The sequence below is a fragment of the Stylophora pistillata genome, chromosome 2 (genome assembly GCF_964205215.1).
Source record: "Stylophora pistillata chromosome 2, jaStyPist1.2, whole genome shotgun sequence".
NCBI lineage: Eukaryota > Metazoa > Cnidaria > Anthozoa > Scleractinia > Pocilloporidae > Stylophora > Stylophora pistillata.
Window position 1 is genome coordinate 5,849,701 of NC_142520.1, and position 15,976 is coordinate 5,865,676.

Consider the following 15,976-nt stretch of genomic DNA (forward strand, 5'->3'; position numbering starts at 1 on the left):
GCTTGCTTTGTGGTTGTCATTTCCTTGATAACTCACCCCGGTAGAAATGCGTTCAACTGGAAAAAAAATTATAATGTGATTAAAAAAAATGATATGGAGTTAAAGCAAAGTATGCACTTGAGCTAGGTGGTTCGAGCGGAAAAAGTAAAATGACACTTAAAGTTAAGCCCTTCCACCTTCTTATCATTACATCAAGTTTCTCTGACAATTAATCTGTACACATTTCTACACCTTACTGAAGTGGGAGAGAAGCCCTGTAAACGCAAAATGTTTCACCTTACAACACAAAACAATGCACCGATAAAGTCTGGAACTAGACCTTCCCGGCCTGAAGTCCAGCGAAAGAAATCTTAAGAGCCACTGACCATAAGTATTGAGAATCCGCCAACAGTTGCAGAGTTTCGTAATTCATTTAATTTTTTCTAAAGGACTCTTTTAATGAACCTTTTTCGAAAATTATAACAAAAAGTTCTCTCAGGCCTTTTTTTTGTCCGAGATATCGAATAGTTCTAAATACGTCTAGATAGACTTTGTCCGCCCACCGTAAAGCAATGAAAGATTAAGCGACTTCGGCAGTTTCGTACACTACAACGGGATGCAATCCCGCTTTTAAACTGTATTTGCTGGGAGATGGTCCTTTTATCTCTTGGAAAATATAATTTTCTGGTTGTTACGTTTAAGTCTGAATAGGGACCCGTTGAAATAGAGTACCTTCCGTCTTTTTCGCAGAGGTAAAATAAAGGTCAAGTTCAGAGGACCATGAAGAGGTCTGCCATATATAATTTCCAGATCATTAATATACACCACCTGAAGATTTATTTTTACATTTGAACTCCCCCGCTGAATAGCTCTCACGACCCATTTAAAGACCTTTAAAATATCTGGTATGATATATTTACAAATCAAAACATACATCATCTTAAAGGTTCATCTTTGTAGTTTAATTTCTCAAAGTTTCTTTATTGGCCCGCCATAGGCAATGCGTCAAGCTTGAAAAGAGTTCGAGGCTAAATCAAAAAAAAAAAAATGTGATGCGATCCTTTGAACGACTGTCATGCAAGAGGTCATATGTTTGGTACATTCCTGGCTAAGCTACGTTAGTGCGGCGCATTTAATTTTATGTAGTAATATCAGGAATCGAAATCACTTTGTCGCAGTTCAAAATTAGCAGACATTAGAAACAAATTATTTATTGATGCCTGAATATAATTACATACACCTTAAAATTAAATTTTCATTAGACAGGGAGGAGTGAGAGGAAGCCTAACCTCTTCGTACAAAGTTCACGTTCTTTTCTAGAAATGGATATATAATCAAAGTGCCTTATGGTTTCTGATCAAGGAATAACGACGATAAGTAGATAAATAAAACAATGAATAGACTAAATAAAACATCTGAGGAAGATATTCTTTCACGGTGATTAAATCCTAACCATTTCTAATGGATACTCATTGGTGAGCAAGTTTAAGTTTGAAAACAAAAAATGTTTTTTCCTTCTGAGATACCCTAGGTAGGTCCCTTACTCTCAGGAATTGTCTCTTGGATGTGGTTTTGGATTTCTAGACCATCTGACCTTGGTTATATCCAGTACTCATTCTCGACATAAAGGATACTTCTCATGATGATTACTTGAACTGTTATATTTTTATAATTTGGATCAAATGCAAAGCTATCCGAGCCTCAGCTTCAGAAGGTTATAATAATAATGATGATTTAATATTTATATTGCGCAAATTAACATGTGGATATGATCAAATGCGCATCACAACACTTTTCGGGGGGCTTTGGCCGGACTGCATCAGCGGTTTACAAACAATCGAAGGAAACGTGTTTGAAGATGCCCCCTCCCCCCAGTTCCCAGTAAACAGGCCAGACCACATTACAGTAATCTCGTGAGTGGGTTCTTATCCAGCTCTTCTGAGTCGTACCAAACTTTCTAAACGTACTTAATTTAAGATATACACAGATCTAGACTGTGGAAAAAGACTACGATGCCGATTCAGATCTCAGGGACTTCAACACCACTTTCATTGTTATTGCGAGGCTGGACAAGAATATTTCTCGGAAAAACGATATTCCCATCAGTTTCATTCACTTGCGAGGCTCGCTTAATGCTCGTTCTTTCATCTATAGTTGGGGTGACTTCAGTGATCCTTCTTTTAAAGCGAGATCTAATCTGCAAGGATAAGGTGAAATCAAAACGATTACAAGAGTTTTAAAACTGATCGTGCTTTGAATTGGATCGATATAACCATGGAATTAGATTTCTTATTAGAAAGTCGAAGCCGAGCTAGAAAGAAATCTGAACAAAGGTACAAAGAGAGCTAAGAACAACATTGAATAACATACCTCTGAGTTTCTTACGCAGTGAAGGAGAAATATTAAGAAGCCCTGTTAAATCATAAAGTGGGATATCAAGTTAACGCCTGCAGTATTACTTTTCTTATTGCCTGTGTGTAGACTCATAAAGCTTTCATCTATGCCCCCCACCCCCAGTTCCCTGAATATGCAATTTTATGGTCAGAAAAATGTCCAAATTACTGGTATTAATCAAATGTTCTCTATTTTTACAAGTTGCTTTACACTAAGTTTAGCACATGGTAATCTACTAGGCACGACAATATGCGTGACAGTGACACTACTTATATTATAAGATCAATAATATAAGATAAACTTTATCAGATGAAGAAAACCATCATCATTGCAGATTCAAGATCGTGAGATTGGTTTTATGATTTTATTTGTTATTTTTAATTCCAGAAAATTAAATTTTACTTTTTCTTATCATTGTAAAGAGTGATCGGTATTTTTATTTTACAACATTAGAGTCCTGATTGTCTGTTTTTTATTTAATTTTTCTTTCTCGTTAACGTTATTTACTTAAGAACGCTATAGTTGTTGAAAGTTTAATAGCCGTAAGGGGTCTATTTTCCAAGCATGTGGTAATGGGATAGAACGTTTGCTTAAAAAGGCATTCGAGTATCAGAGAGAGCTGAGAATTAATAATAAACAGTGGTGAACTTGTGCTCTCACATGAGTAGGGTGTATCTCGTATGAGTAGAGATAAACTCTTATTACTGACTTCAACTTTGGTGAGATTTATCAAACCAGAAGTCACCCAGTTAGCTAACTCATATTGGACGGAATTCATTTTATAAAATTTGTGTTTAGTTTACCTGAGTGGAGTTGAGAAGTGTGAAAATGTAGGCGAACGCTTTGTGCAAGGACAACAGAAGACCAAATAGCCACGTGATCCCCAGCAAAGGAATCATCACCATGCATGCCCTGACACCAAGCCTAGAAAATCATGGAAAAAAAAATAAAGAAGAAGATAGGTTGCTTTCATTTTCGTAAGTAGGTATTACTTGCAAAAGGAAGCAAAGAAAAAGGCGAATGGCTCACCGTGATTTAATTTATATTCTACAGGCGCCGCTGACATACTCACCTTATTTGTTCACTGTGTTTGTCTTTCGCCTGATGCATGATTGTCATTTCCTTGATAACTCGCCCCAGTAGCATTGCGTTTAACTGAAAAAGAAAAAAAAAGAATATGCACTCATCAAACTAAATCAGAAACAACATGATTTCGAGGTAGAGCTAAGTTTGCACTTAAGGTAAAGGACGTAAAAAGTTTGACGCTTCCCCCTCCTTGTCATTCCACTAAGTTTCTCAGGTTTACCTGAAAATGCGTTCGTACACATTTATGTACCTGAGTGGAGGGGAAGAAAAGCACTGTACACACAAAATGTCTCGCCTAACAACACAAGACAATCAACCGTTAAAGTTTCGAACCAGAGGCCCATTTCTCGAAAGTCCCGGTAACTTAACGGGCCCGTAAAGCTGTTCTGTTTTCATTCAAGATGTCGATTTAAAAAGTTTTGAGAATGATACAACAAAACTATTTGCTAAATAAACAGAAAAGGACTGGTTTGGGTGCCCGAACCTGCTTTTTTATCCTTTAAATTTTGATTTTAAAACATAGCTTCGGGTCCGTTAAGTTACCGGGAATTTCGAGAAACGGGCCCGTGGACTTCTTAACCTGCCGCCCAGCGCGATAACCGCTTAATGCGTCCTCTAACAATGGGGTCTCCCAAAGGAAAACATACACTTTACATTTCGCGGAATACTATCGAACATAGTGAATGAAGTTAGAGGTAAGTGGTAAGAAAGAAAACATCGTCGCGATTCTAACGATAACTGAAGGCAAAACGTGAAAGCGAATAAACCTTAAGAATTTAACTTACCAACTCAATCAGCAGAACGAAAACAACAAATATCCATATCATCCCGTTAGCAGATGAAATCCAGCAGCTGAAGTAAATTAGGTATCGGAAACTTTGATAAATTATCAATTAATGATTAATTATTGTGTACATGCACGTACACAGTATCCTCTATGCCCGGTTTGCTTGCAAGTAAAAATCACAAGAGAAATAAAATAAAACAAACAAACGAAAAGGCAGAAAACGACGATTCGTAACAGACTCATGGATCAGGAGAAAAAAGTCCTCACTGCTTACAATTTTTCACTGATATAGCTTGTAATCCCCTCTTCGCTTCCTGCTGCAATGCTTAGCGATATGGAGACGACGAGGGCGGGTAGACCTGTGTATTTGAAACTCGAAGTGATTACAATGTCAAACTACAAGGCTGTGGTGATGATGGTAGTGATGAAGGTGATGACAATGGTGCAGGTAATTATTCATGTTTTGCTTTTCAAACAATTATCAATGAGAGTATGACAAGTTTTGAATGCATTTTTACCCCATGAAAATCCATGTGACACCTTCATCTTGTCGTTGATGTTGTAAACTTTTACAGCAAATAGGTAAAGATAAATTCCTTCGACAAGCATCCAGCAGAAAGCAGCCATCAGGAGATACTGCACTAAAGCTGCTATTGTAACACAGGCAGACTGCACAGGATAGAAAAAGTGGCATGGACTGAATAAGTTAAGAGCAGGTTACCGTCATAAGGATTAACACAAAGAGACTCCACGTTTTTGATGTAATATCTCACCTTGTTCTCAACAGCACCAATTCCGGTTAGAAAGATAATTTGCCCTGCACCAAGTGAGGTGACTAGACTCACTCGGATCTGAGATAAAGGCCCCCTCATGTCTCTAATCAAAATTAAACAAATGATTTGTAAGAGGACTCCTCCATATCAGTTCTATCCTCATTTTATACAAAGCCATGTTATATACTTTGGGAAACAAAAGATAATTCGACTTGGGTCATATCACTTTGTGCGTCTAAGGTCATAATAGTTCTTGTTCGGTCTAAAACATCGGCTGGCTTCGGAATGCTTGTGTCGAATTATGTCATATACTTACGTAAGAAGACCATAACTGATAATTGTTAAAGTGCTTCCAACTAAAGAGATAGACAAGCCCACGTACGTAAGAATTTTCAGCGCCTTTCCGTCAGTCTTGAAAATGAATACGAAAAACAGGGATTCAATAATCATAACAGAGAAAGGTTACGTACCATACACCCGGTTTAACACCGACGGAGGGAAAAGCGCCCCGCCGATACATGGTGCCTTTTGAAATCAATGTATAAATATTTCGCAATATCCCTACCTTAGTTAAACTGTTACCGCTCGTTCCACTATCAAACTGCATAAGAACTGCGAAGTGAGTTAGATGATTGCAGCTGCACTCGGTGTAAGTTTCGTTCCTAGATTTTAGAAGACACCCTTGCCCTGACCATCTCGAGGGCCTGCAGAAAGCATTTAGAAAAACAGTCGTAAAATTTCCCTTCCCCCTTCCCCACTATAACAAAAATTAATAAACGAAACAACTGACAGTTCGATCGACCACGTCTTATACGGAGGTCTGAGAAAGAGGAAAATGAGTAAGAAGTGAGCATACTATATGATGTACCACTCACAAAAGCCTCACCTGTATGAAAGAAGAGTCCTCAAGAAATTTGATAATTGGAGTGAACGATGTCATTAGTTAATTCAAAGTTATTTACCTGTGCTCGAAAGTATTCCAAAACATGCAGCTTCTGTCCAAAGTTGCAGGCTGAAACCGTGAAATTACAATTAGTGTTAAGTAATTCAGCGTCTTGCGGGCCAATAAGGAGGTAGGAGTGCTCCCGCCGCAATTTTTTCAGACCCCACCCCCATTTGTGATACATGTGAAGAGTTGCTTCCCAATATTTCTAGTCTAATTTGCTTCTCTTTGAGAGGCGCCCTAAAAAGAACTAAGGTCTTGAAGTCATAAAAAAACTAACACTAACAATTTAAGGTAGAATAAAGTCCACCATAACAACAACAACGAAAACGACAACAAAAGTAAACCAAAATCAAGACTAAAAAGAGGAAACAATTGCATATATAGAAATAGAAACAACGAAAATGCATACAGAAACACGGATGGTACAGGAGAGATGCGTTAAGAGAGAGAAATTACCAAAGTTTGCTCATATTATCCAGATATACTAAAGCTGTTTAAACTATTTTAAATAGTTACAAACATGGCTGCAACTGTCTCTTGATTAAATACAACTTACCTTTAGGTTTTTAAATCTCAACGTGATATTCTTCCTGAGTTTGGTGTTCCTTGGCCATATCGTTGCAGACAAGATAAATGTGTTGATGTTCCTAACCATGATTCCCAATAATTTTGCAAAATGCTTAGATTAAAAAAGCTATTGTGTGCACTTATTTCATCACAAGTCTTGAAAACTCCGTCGAAATTTCTTTATGGACCAAAGTCGACAAAGCGAAATTTCTTTATGATCCAAAGACGACAAAGCGGAAATCCTTAATTCCTAGTCTATCTTTTTAATATGCATTCAATTTTTTTTCTATGTATATCATTCAGATGTCAAAAGTCACTCGAAAGACCAACAAATAAACAGAAAAACAAGACAAATAAAATTAGACAAAAAAAAAAGATAAATGTTCTTAAATACAAAAAGGAAATTGATAAGAATTTATTAAAAGAAAATCAAAACAAAAGCGAAACAGAAATTCAATCTGGGATCGAGCACATTCCTCTAAACTTGCCTGGTGTAGCTTATCTACACATCAAAAGAGAGCTATAAAAGCGTGAAGATACTATATATAGAACTAGGTTTTAGCAAACCTTCGTTCGTTGAAAGAGGCAGAGTTGGCTTGGTTCGGTTGGAATATTTCATGGAGATCTTTGTAAATGACCGCAAGTGCCACTGATCCTAAGACGTAATAGTGGAGGCAATTTTAATACTACTGGTCTAATAATAAAAAGAAGGACAAGCAATCACGACTTTAAGACCTTACAAGCCAAGTGGCTAATTCAAATGGTATGCCTTACGTTTGAATAGGAATAAAATATATCGATCTACAGACAAATAAACAAATAAATATAAACAAGAAACCAGATTAAAATCTCAGTCATTCAGTTTGAATTTTCCTTCGTACATGAAACCCAGCCCCCTTCTGACCATAGCCCTGATAATCAAAATATAACAAAATCTTCGAACCTGATTGGTTATCACTAGCCTGATTTATGCACTTATAGGACAGTGTATGCTTCATGCTTGTAATTGGGCAATGTAATAGGAAGGTTAAAGGTATACTATGAAAGTAGACAGGACGTGTTATGTGCGCTCGCTGTTGCCGCGCTTTTCGCCGAGTTCAATGTTGTTGTTGCTATTTCTGTTTGTTTGTTTTTCTTCTGAAAACATATTACTTATGTTTAGTTTCTTTTCTTAAATTTGTCATATTTTTTTATTAATTGGCAACAGGACTTCGTGTCGTCTAATTCTTTGTTTGATTAAAGCCCGAGTTGGACTACTTTTAAAAAAATGAAAAATATGTAACTCTCCAACCGTTATCCAAGCCTGCAGTGGGAAGGCTGAGAGAGTTTTCTCCTTTATCATCCCCAAGTTGGACATCACTCTCATTTTCGTTAAAAACCTTCCTGACCAAAATATCTGATGAAAAAAAAAAGTATTTTAAGCGCAGGCCAAAATAAATAAGGATGCTTTCGTATTAGTCACAAGTTACCGTTCACGAAATATTTAGGCCTACAAGGTCTGAAATTAATTACTTAGAAGAAGTCAAAGCAAGCACTTTGGAATGATCCCTAGTCAAAGGAGTGTTCTCAATTTGAACTTCGGATAAAGTGTAGGTGATCATTTTTTAATCATAAAACATGTATTACCGCGACGGATTCGAAAGTTTTTCTTTTTTCTTTAACACACTCTGTTGCGAAATTGTATGGTATTGAAAGACTCCTTAGATACAATCGGTGCGCGATAGGAATTCGCTGGTATGAACAGCCTTAATGGGGGTTTTATACATGTCGCCAACAGGACGCGATGAAAGGTTGATGGAGACAAAGCTTTCAACCAAAGTCAATAGTTTAAAGCAAGTATTGCCCTAGCAGATTTTTCTCAAAAATGCCATGAAAAATGCATGAAATCGGTATCAGAAATCAAGAAAACTCCCAAATCAGCTTTGAACATTTACTCACCTGCATGTTCACTACTGATATAAATCTCAGGTGTGGTTTGATTAAGATGGTGTTGTGAATAATTCCCGATGAACTCCGTCCAGGTGAAAGGATTTTCCCCTATATCTAGGGATCCAAGATAATCCGGCGATGACAATATCGACAACCGCAAATTTGCCCTAGCGATTAATATCTCTTATTCAGACTGCTTCACTCGGGGCCCTACATAGCTGAGATGTAATACAATCGAGAGAGGTTAAAATAAAGAAGGGCCAGTCTCACTGAGCGCGGAGTGAGACGCTAAATGGTTAGATTCGATGCTTTGTTTTCACATTATGGCTTGATAACTTAGCTTTTAAGCTCGTAGATCCATTATAACTTCTCCGACAACATATTGACATTACTACGCGCCTAAACAGGTGGATAATGGATAGAATAATTTCGGTCCGTATCAGATGGCAAAAGCTTTGTAAAAAGAGGAGTTTTTGGAGGTTTTATTGAAATTTTGTTTTCGTTTAGCATTTGTATTAGCCTTGTATTCAGTTTCTTCAAGCAACATAAGTGTGAATTTGTGCTTGTTCCTATCGAGTACTTGCTATAGATTAAACACAAAACAATACAAAGCTGAACAGAAACGATATCTAATATTCAAATTTCACCATTCTATGTTTTTTTTTTTCAGTTGAAAGCAGTCAGGGCATGCCCTATGTTGACAATCACTATCGCAGTCTGATTGGTTTTTGGAAATACGTTGGCAAACAATTGTCTGTTGCGTTAACGATTATTTTCACTGCTATTATCAGACCATGTTCATAGGAAGCAAAATATGTAGTACAGAAAGTAATTGCAATTTTTATTAACGCAGTCTGATCGTTTTTTGGAAATAATTTGACAAGCAATTGTCTGATTGTAATTTCCCCATTACACTTTTGAGAGGAAAAGCATTTGTTTGTTTGTTTTTGGCAGATTTGGCATTTTTTTTTTTTTTTTTTTTTTTTTTTGTCGTTAAAAGGTGATAACAATTCGAACATCCCCTTGCACGAACATAACATTTCCTGAATGTATCAAAACCAGGTTCGATTATCTAACATTGTTATTTTTGTTGATTTTTTCCTTTAGAATCCTTTCGAAGAGGGAAAAAGATCGGTTTGGGGACTTATTCCTTATTCATTCAGCTACGCAACGCCCAGTCCGCAGATGGCCCACGCATACGCAGACCCCAGGACGCTTTACACTCCGTCATTCATCCTACCCTTATAGCGTTCTGCAGAACCAGGGCAGTTAAGTTTAAAATAGTGTTAAGGAGCCAACCAAAGCGTTTCACGTAAAGAAGAGAAGAAACCCACTCTCTTAAATGACATGCTAAGATCACTTAGCTTTATAGCAAGCGTGAGATCTTCTTGTCTCCACCTTTTTGAATACAGAACCAAATTTCACACCGCAGATCCATTTATATCTTGATGTTTGTGCTGATATTAATCCGGCACAACGTGTGCGGTGCCTGAGTTTCTGTTCCTGCTCTCGCCGTCGTTGCTGTTGTTACCTTTGTTGATTAAATCTCGGCTAAAACATTCATTAGATTGTTGCTTTATTTACAGCCACCCAGTTAGCCCAATGGGTAGTGCGCTGGAGTGTTGAGCGGGAGGTCGAGGGTTCGATCCCCGGCCGGACCAACACTCAAGGTCTTAAAACAATTGAGAATAATTTTCTACCTTTCTATAACATCAAGAAATGGTTAGATATTCTAGTCTTCTCAGATTGGGACGAATAAATGGAGGTCCTGTCTCCTGCAGGGTTGGGGTTATAAAGGGATAATCTTCACCAAATTTTAACTTTTGATTAAAATGTAGATATTTTGCCAAAATAACTACTGGCAGAAGAAAAAGTTCCCTAAAACCTTTCATTCGATTAAAATCCTGGTGTAAAAGCGCGAAATTCACTCAATTCAAAGATCGGAATTTGAAATGGCTCCTAGTTAAACACGTGACCAATGACGTAAAAAGAAGAACTGAAAAACATACGAGCGATCGCAATGGAGTCCGACTCTGGTGATTCGAGTTGTTCCTTTTCGGATTCATCGTCAGTGATCGAGTGTGCAGACGCTCAAGGAACTTAAACATATATATGTTTGAATAAAGGCTAATAGTTTCGAAAGAAACTGTTTGGGGCAGCGTCGGTGGGGGTAACGAAATAACTTGGATATATCAACAAAGTTGAAGTGGTAAATTGGCCACCGTAATGTTTACAAAAGCTGACGTTTCGAGCGTTAGCCCTTCGTCGGAGCGAATAAAGGAATTGTGGGTTGTGTGTGCTTTTAAAGGCAGAAAATGGGGCTACGTTATTGGTGGGAACATGGCAACGAGAAAAACAAGAATGTGGAAAGGAATGACATGGACACATCGAGACCACTCGCTAGACATTTTAATTTGGGTATATCAACAAAGTTGAAATGGTAAGTCGGCCACCGTAACGATTACAAAAGCTGACGTTTCGAGCGTTAGCCCTTCGTCGGAGCGAAGGGCTAACGCTCGAAACGTCAGCCTTTGTAATCGTTACGGTGGCCAATTTACCATTTCAACTTTTTTGATATATCCAAATTATTTCGTTACTCCCACCGACGCAGCCCCAAACAGTTTCTTTCGAAACTATCAGCCGCTAGACATTTTAATTTACCTAATCATTCTAAGCAAGATTTGGCAATCTGCGATCTTTCCTTACACTTAGGTAGCAGGGAAAGCCGTAAAAATCTTGAACAAAAGCTCATCTTTCAAACCGGCAGTCTAAATCCCACAGGGATCAACGAACGCTTTTCATTCCACTAATTTATTCTTGTTTTTCTCGTTGTGTCCTTTTAAAGGCAGAGAATGGAGCTACGTTATTGGTGAGAACATGGCCGCTCCGACGAAGGGCTAACGCTCGAAACGTCAGCTTTTGTAATCGTTACGGTGGCCAATTTACCATTTCAACTTTGTTGATATATCCAAATTAAAATGTCTAGCGAGTGGTTTCGATGTGTCCTTGTCATTGATTTCCACATTCTCGTTTTTCTCGTTGCCATGTTCCCACCAATAACGTAGCTCCATCCTCTGCCTTTAAATGCACACAGAACCCACAACTCCTCTATTCGCTCCTACGAAGGGCTAACGCTCGAAACGTCAGCTTTTGTAATCGTTACGGTGGCCAATTTACCACTTCAATCTTGTTGATATATCCAAGTTATATATGTTTGAGCCTTACGACAGTGAGGCTAGCTCTGACTCCTCGAATGAATCAGATGAGGCGATCCATTCGACCGATTACGAAACAGACTGGTAAGCGATTTCTCTGAGTTACAATTTTCGCCATTTGGCGAAATCTCTTCGTTTGTCACTTCACAAAGTGAAGTGATCGTTAGAGTTGAGAAATACAGCAGTTTCTGGCCCTAAAAATGTAGGACATCGACTTGATTAGACCGGCATTTGTTTTTAACACAATAAAGCTATTCTCTCACATTCGCTGCACGTGTTATGTAAATCTTAAACTTGCGTAATTCCTCAATCTTTTACTTCTTCTTCACCTTATTCCTCTTGATCCGAAATTTCTCGTCACTCTGAACCGGGGACGACGTAATGAACTCCTTGAGCAAAGTGCGCTGTGGGCCTTTACTAGAACGGACGTCTAACCACCTGCCAAGTTATTTTAGCGTACGATTTGTTTACTTTCTTTGGGGTGGCCAGACTACTGTCACAACAGATTTATATTTTTATGTATTTTCAAGTGACTAAACTCGCCTTTAGCGGTACGACTGCTCCAAAATTGCTCAGAGATATCTTTCCCTATTTTGGGTGTTCACATCTTGAGCTTGCGTGGAGTGAGAACTCTGCCGATGCCAAACTTAATTCTTCGGTACTCTCTTTGGAAAGGGACAGCTGTTCACTTTCTGTATGTGCATTGAGGATCTGGAACGTGCACCGGGTATATGAGTTGCGTTATAAGTTTGAAAGAGCTTTTTGCTTCATTTTTGATTCAATGAATACAGGTTTATATTTCTTTTACAGGTAATACATACCCTTGCAGCTTCCCTTTTTCTGTATGCCCCACGTAGTTGTTGTCGTTTTTGTTTTGATAATACCGACTGTTCCTCACAAGTAACTGCAGTGAAGTAGTGAATGCTGCACAAACGGCTAGAGTTTGTTGGTTCACAAAATCGGATCGCGTGTTTTTTACGGCTCTCGTCCATAACTTAGCGAAATCAGGATCTTCGGGCCATTTATGAAGGCTTACTCCATCGCTAACTGTAGTGGAAAGTCCACCGGCCACACATCGTTGCGGCACTATTGTATTTTTGGGGGGCGTTTTTTTATGATTTAGAAGAAATCCCGTTGCTCTTGTTAAAGAAATCTTAACGGAAGTTCAATGAGTTCTCCCTTCTACATTACTTCCATTGGGAGGCAAAGCCCCTACGATCGAACCGTGCGTTGAGAAAAGTTTCAAATTTAAACGAAAACTGCCAAAGATTTCCTGTTTTTTTTTCAAAAGAGCTGTTTTATTTAAGTTGTTATCCGTCTTTTCTCAAACATTCATCACAGGCGAGAGAGTATCTCTTTAAATGAAGAGCGTTCATTGATACTAAAACTTGGCGTCTTTTCTTTACTCCTTAGACGTGGGGAAATAAGATAGACTGCCAAATGCTACTTAGAATGATTAGAGAGTTCAAATTGTCTTGCGACTTTGGATGCCCTCTTGCCCCACCTTCGTAATTTACGAAAGTGTTCTGGGAATCGGTTGATTGGTCGTTTTCTTTTTCTTGTCCCCAATGTATAACCTTTGGCGATGACTACAACTTATACAATATATGACAATGGGAAAGATGCATGTCAAGTGATCAATATTCTAAATGGATCGCCTGAGTCTCGATATTTTCTCCATGTTATGAATGAAAGGACAAGGTTTGCGTAGTGCACGCGTGCATTGGAATTTTCCCGGTTCATCATTAATTTGTATTGAACTTCTGAACAAAATTTTCGTATAGTTTTTTTTTTTTTTGCCGCGTTACAATAAATTTAATAGTTTCCAAAAAAGATTATCAGTTTCGGGATAGTTTTGAAGTAATCTAAAGCTTTTAAGAGTAATAGATTTAGCTGCATGGTTGAGAAGATGAAATGTGAGTGTGAACATTATTCGATCGTTCCTTTCCTTCTGCGACGTTCCTTTCCTTCAGTGACGTTTGTAACGCTAACTAACTGAGAAAGTGAAGGAGGGAGGCGATCCGACTCATGCCTCTCTCCTTTTACTCGATCCGAATCAAGCCTCCCATCTCTTTGCAATCCAAGCCAAGCCTCCCTCTTTTTTGGCGACTCGAACTCAAGCCTCCCTCCTTTTTCGCGGTCTAACCTCCTTTATCCGCTTCAGTTCCTCGCCTTTGATTATTTTACTCCGTTCTACAAACTGAAACTGAACGCCCGGAACATGCTAGGAAGTGATCAATTTTGAGATCAATCGTCGACTAAGACATGTTTTCTAATTCAACATTCTTCACTTGGTCACGTGGAAGATACCAATTTTCTTATAGGTCTGTTTCTCTCCGGTACATGGATTTTGAGCCTTGGCGGCTCTCTTGACTTTTCACTTACTAAAATCACTGCATACGTCACGGATAAGTGTGCATTTAGTACGTGGAGTTTATTTTCCAGGGATTTTCCGGTGAAGTAAAGGTCTTTTGTAGAACTTTAATCGGTGAAATTTAATTCCATCGTGAGAACTTAACTCAAGATTATCTAATAACATTATTAGACCGCACCGCGAATAAAGGGGCAAAACCGAAAGACAACAACTTCGCGCAGTGAGAACTGCTTCAAACGCCGTCCGGCAACTTTGTATTCTTGTGGTACGCTATTTTCCCTTAAGCAATCTTTTCTCTTGCCTTAGCTTGGGTTGAAGCTTTTCTGGAGTCCTCTTTAAATTTTACTGAATGTACTTAAAATGCTTAAACTTGGCAACAACTATCAAATGAAAGCTGAATTATGGTTGGCTTGACTTCGCGAGCAAGGATTAAAAAGGTTGTCCACGTTGACATCGGCTGCAGGCACGTTGGTGGCTGACCAGACCGATGCGGGAAAGGAATTATAAAAGAATTATATAATAATTATAGAATTATATAATAATTATAGAAATATATAAGAATTATAGAATTATATAAGAGTTAGAGAAGAATTATAGAATTATAGAAGATACACAAAGTTCCAAACTAAGTGAAAAACTAAGACTCAAATCTCAGATATTTCACTAACAGTTTCACTACCTGGTTAAACATTCATTTTCCTTGACAAAATATTGCTGCCAGTTTCATTTACTTGCGAGGCTCGATTACTTCTTCTCCCTCAACGACAGCTAGGGTGAAAGCATTGATCCTTCTCTTCAGGCGAGATCTTGTCTGTGAGGATAAGTTGATCTCAAAACAGTGACGTGGTTTAATTTGTAGAAAGGAATGATGAACCATACTATTACCATGATGTTCCTTTATCACTTATTATGTCTGCTACGGTCAGCATGTGCGTCGAACCATTGACAGCAAATGTTCATTGCCTTTAGTATTATCAACGAAGCAACACGCTTTGTTTTAAGAGTGGAATTACACTTTTTTTTTTTTTTGTCAGAAATATAATACGTTTTATGATTAAAAAGTGATACAATTTAGACATGCCTATCATGGAGTGAAAACTGACTTAGTAGCCGCAAAAGTGATTTATAAAAAAAAGAAAAAAAAAGGAGATAGAAATAGAATACCTTTCCGCTGAGGCCTTCCGCTTTTCGCTGAGGACCTAGGTGGAAACGACAAAGCTTTGGGTGTATCTTCATATACACCCAAAGAAAACAAGTGACTAATTTGTAGAAATTAGAACAATGCGTAAATGAAAAAATAAATGCATAAATGATTATATTGATGAGTACAGAAAACACAAAACTGTTAATGAAGGGTTAGAATAATTAATTCTCATGGGAACAAAGGAACTTTGTGTGAATAGAGAGACGGCTGGATTTAAGCACATACTATTGAAGAAACGATAAACAGATTCATAATGACAACAAAATAAATCTTATATACACTATCCCCTTCTGATATGCCGTTGAATAGCCTTATCTTTATCATAGTGTAAACTTTGTAAAATCGCAAACCCAGGTAGTGATAACAGTGTTTGACGTCTAAGCTATAGGATAGGCTATTTCCTACGGAGTTCACCATAATAGTTGCGGAAAAATTTTCCCGATTGAGTTTGTGAATGCATTTTTTCTTGCCACTGAGCGGATTGTTTGAGACAAAAAGCGAGGTCTCTGCACCACATCAGGACACGAAACAGACGGGGTGGGAAAGGGCATTTGATTTCAAACCAAAGCTGATTGGTTCCGTTTTCAATTAGCTGACAGGTGTCCTTTACCCCTTTAAGTTCCTCCTCTGCATAATTATTAGAACACTGGTGACTATGACCTGAAAAAAGTAGGTGGGAAAGAGCGTTGAATTCTAAAGAAAATACTCGACCGTACCCAGTT

At 38.1% G+C, this 15,976-nt stretch overlaps 1 protein-coding gene across 1 annotated transcript; it reads right to left on the reverse strand.

Moving 5' to 3' along the window:
- Positions 1 to 1,170: 1,170 nt before the first annotated feature.
- Positions 1,171 to 14,927, reverse strand: LOC148736825 (adhesion G protein-coupled receptor D1-like). Its single transcript, XM_088749187.1, has 16 exons — positions 14,782 to 14,927; positions 8,471 to 8,628; positions 7,824 to 7,928; positions 7,100 to 7,187; positions 6,522 to 6,612; positions 5,982 to 6,031; positions 5,585 to 5,714; positions 5,336 to 5,430; positions 5,020 to 5,122; positions 4,765 to 4,915; positions 4,521 to 4,605; positions 4,245 to 4,311; positions 3,446 to 3,528; positions 3,177 to 3,297; positions 2,350 to 2,391; positions 1,171 to 2,176 (listed from the first exon to the last, which is right to left on the reverse strand). The coding sequence occupies exons 1-16, from the start codon at positions 14,925 to 14,927 to the stop codon at positions 2,000 to 2,002; spliced, it is 1,692 nt and encodes a 563-aa protein (XP_088605313.1). The 3' UTR covers positions 1,171 to 1,999.
- Positions 14,928 to 15,976: the final 1,049 nt, after the last annotated feature.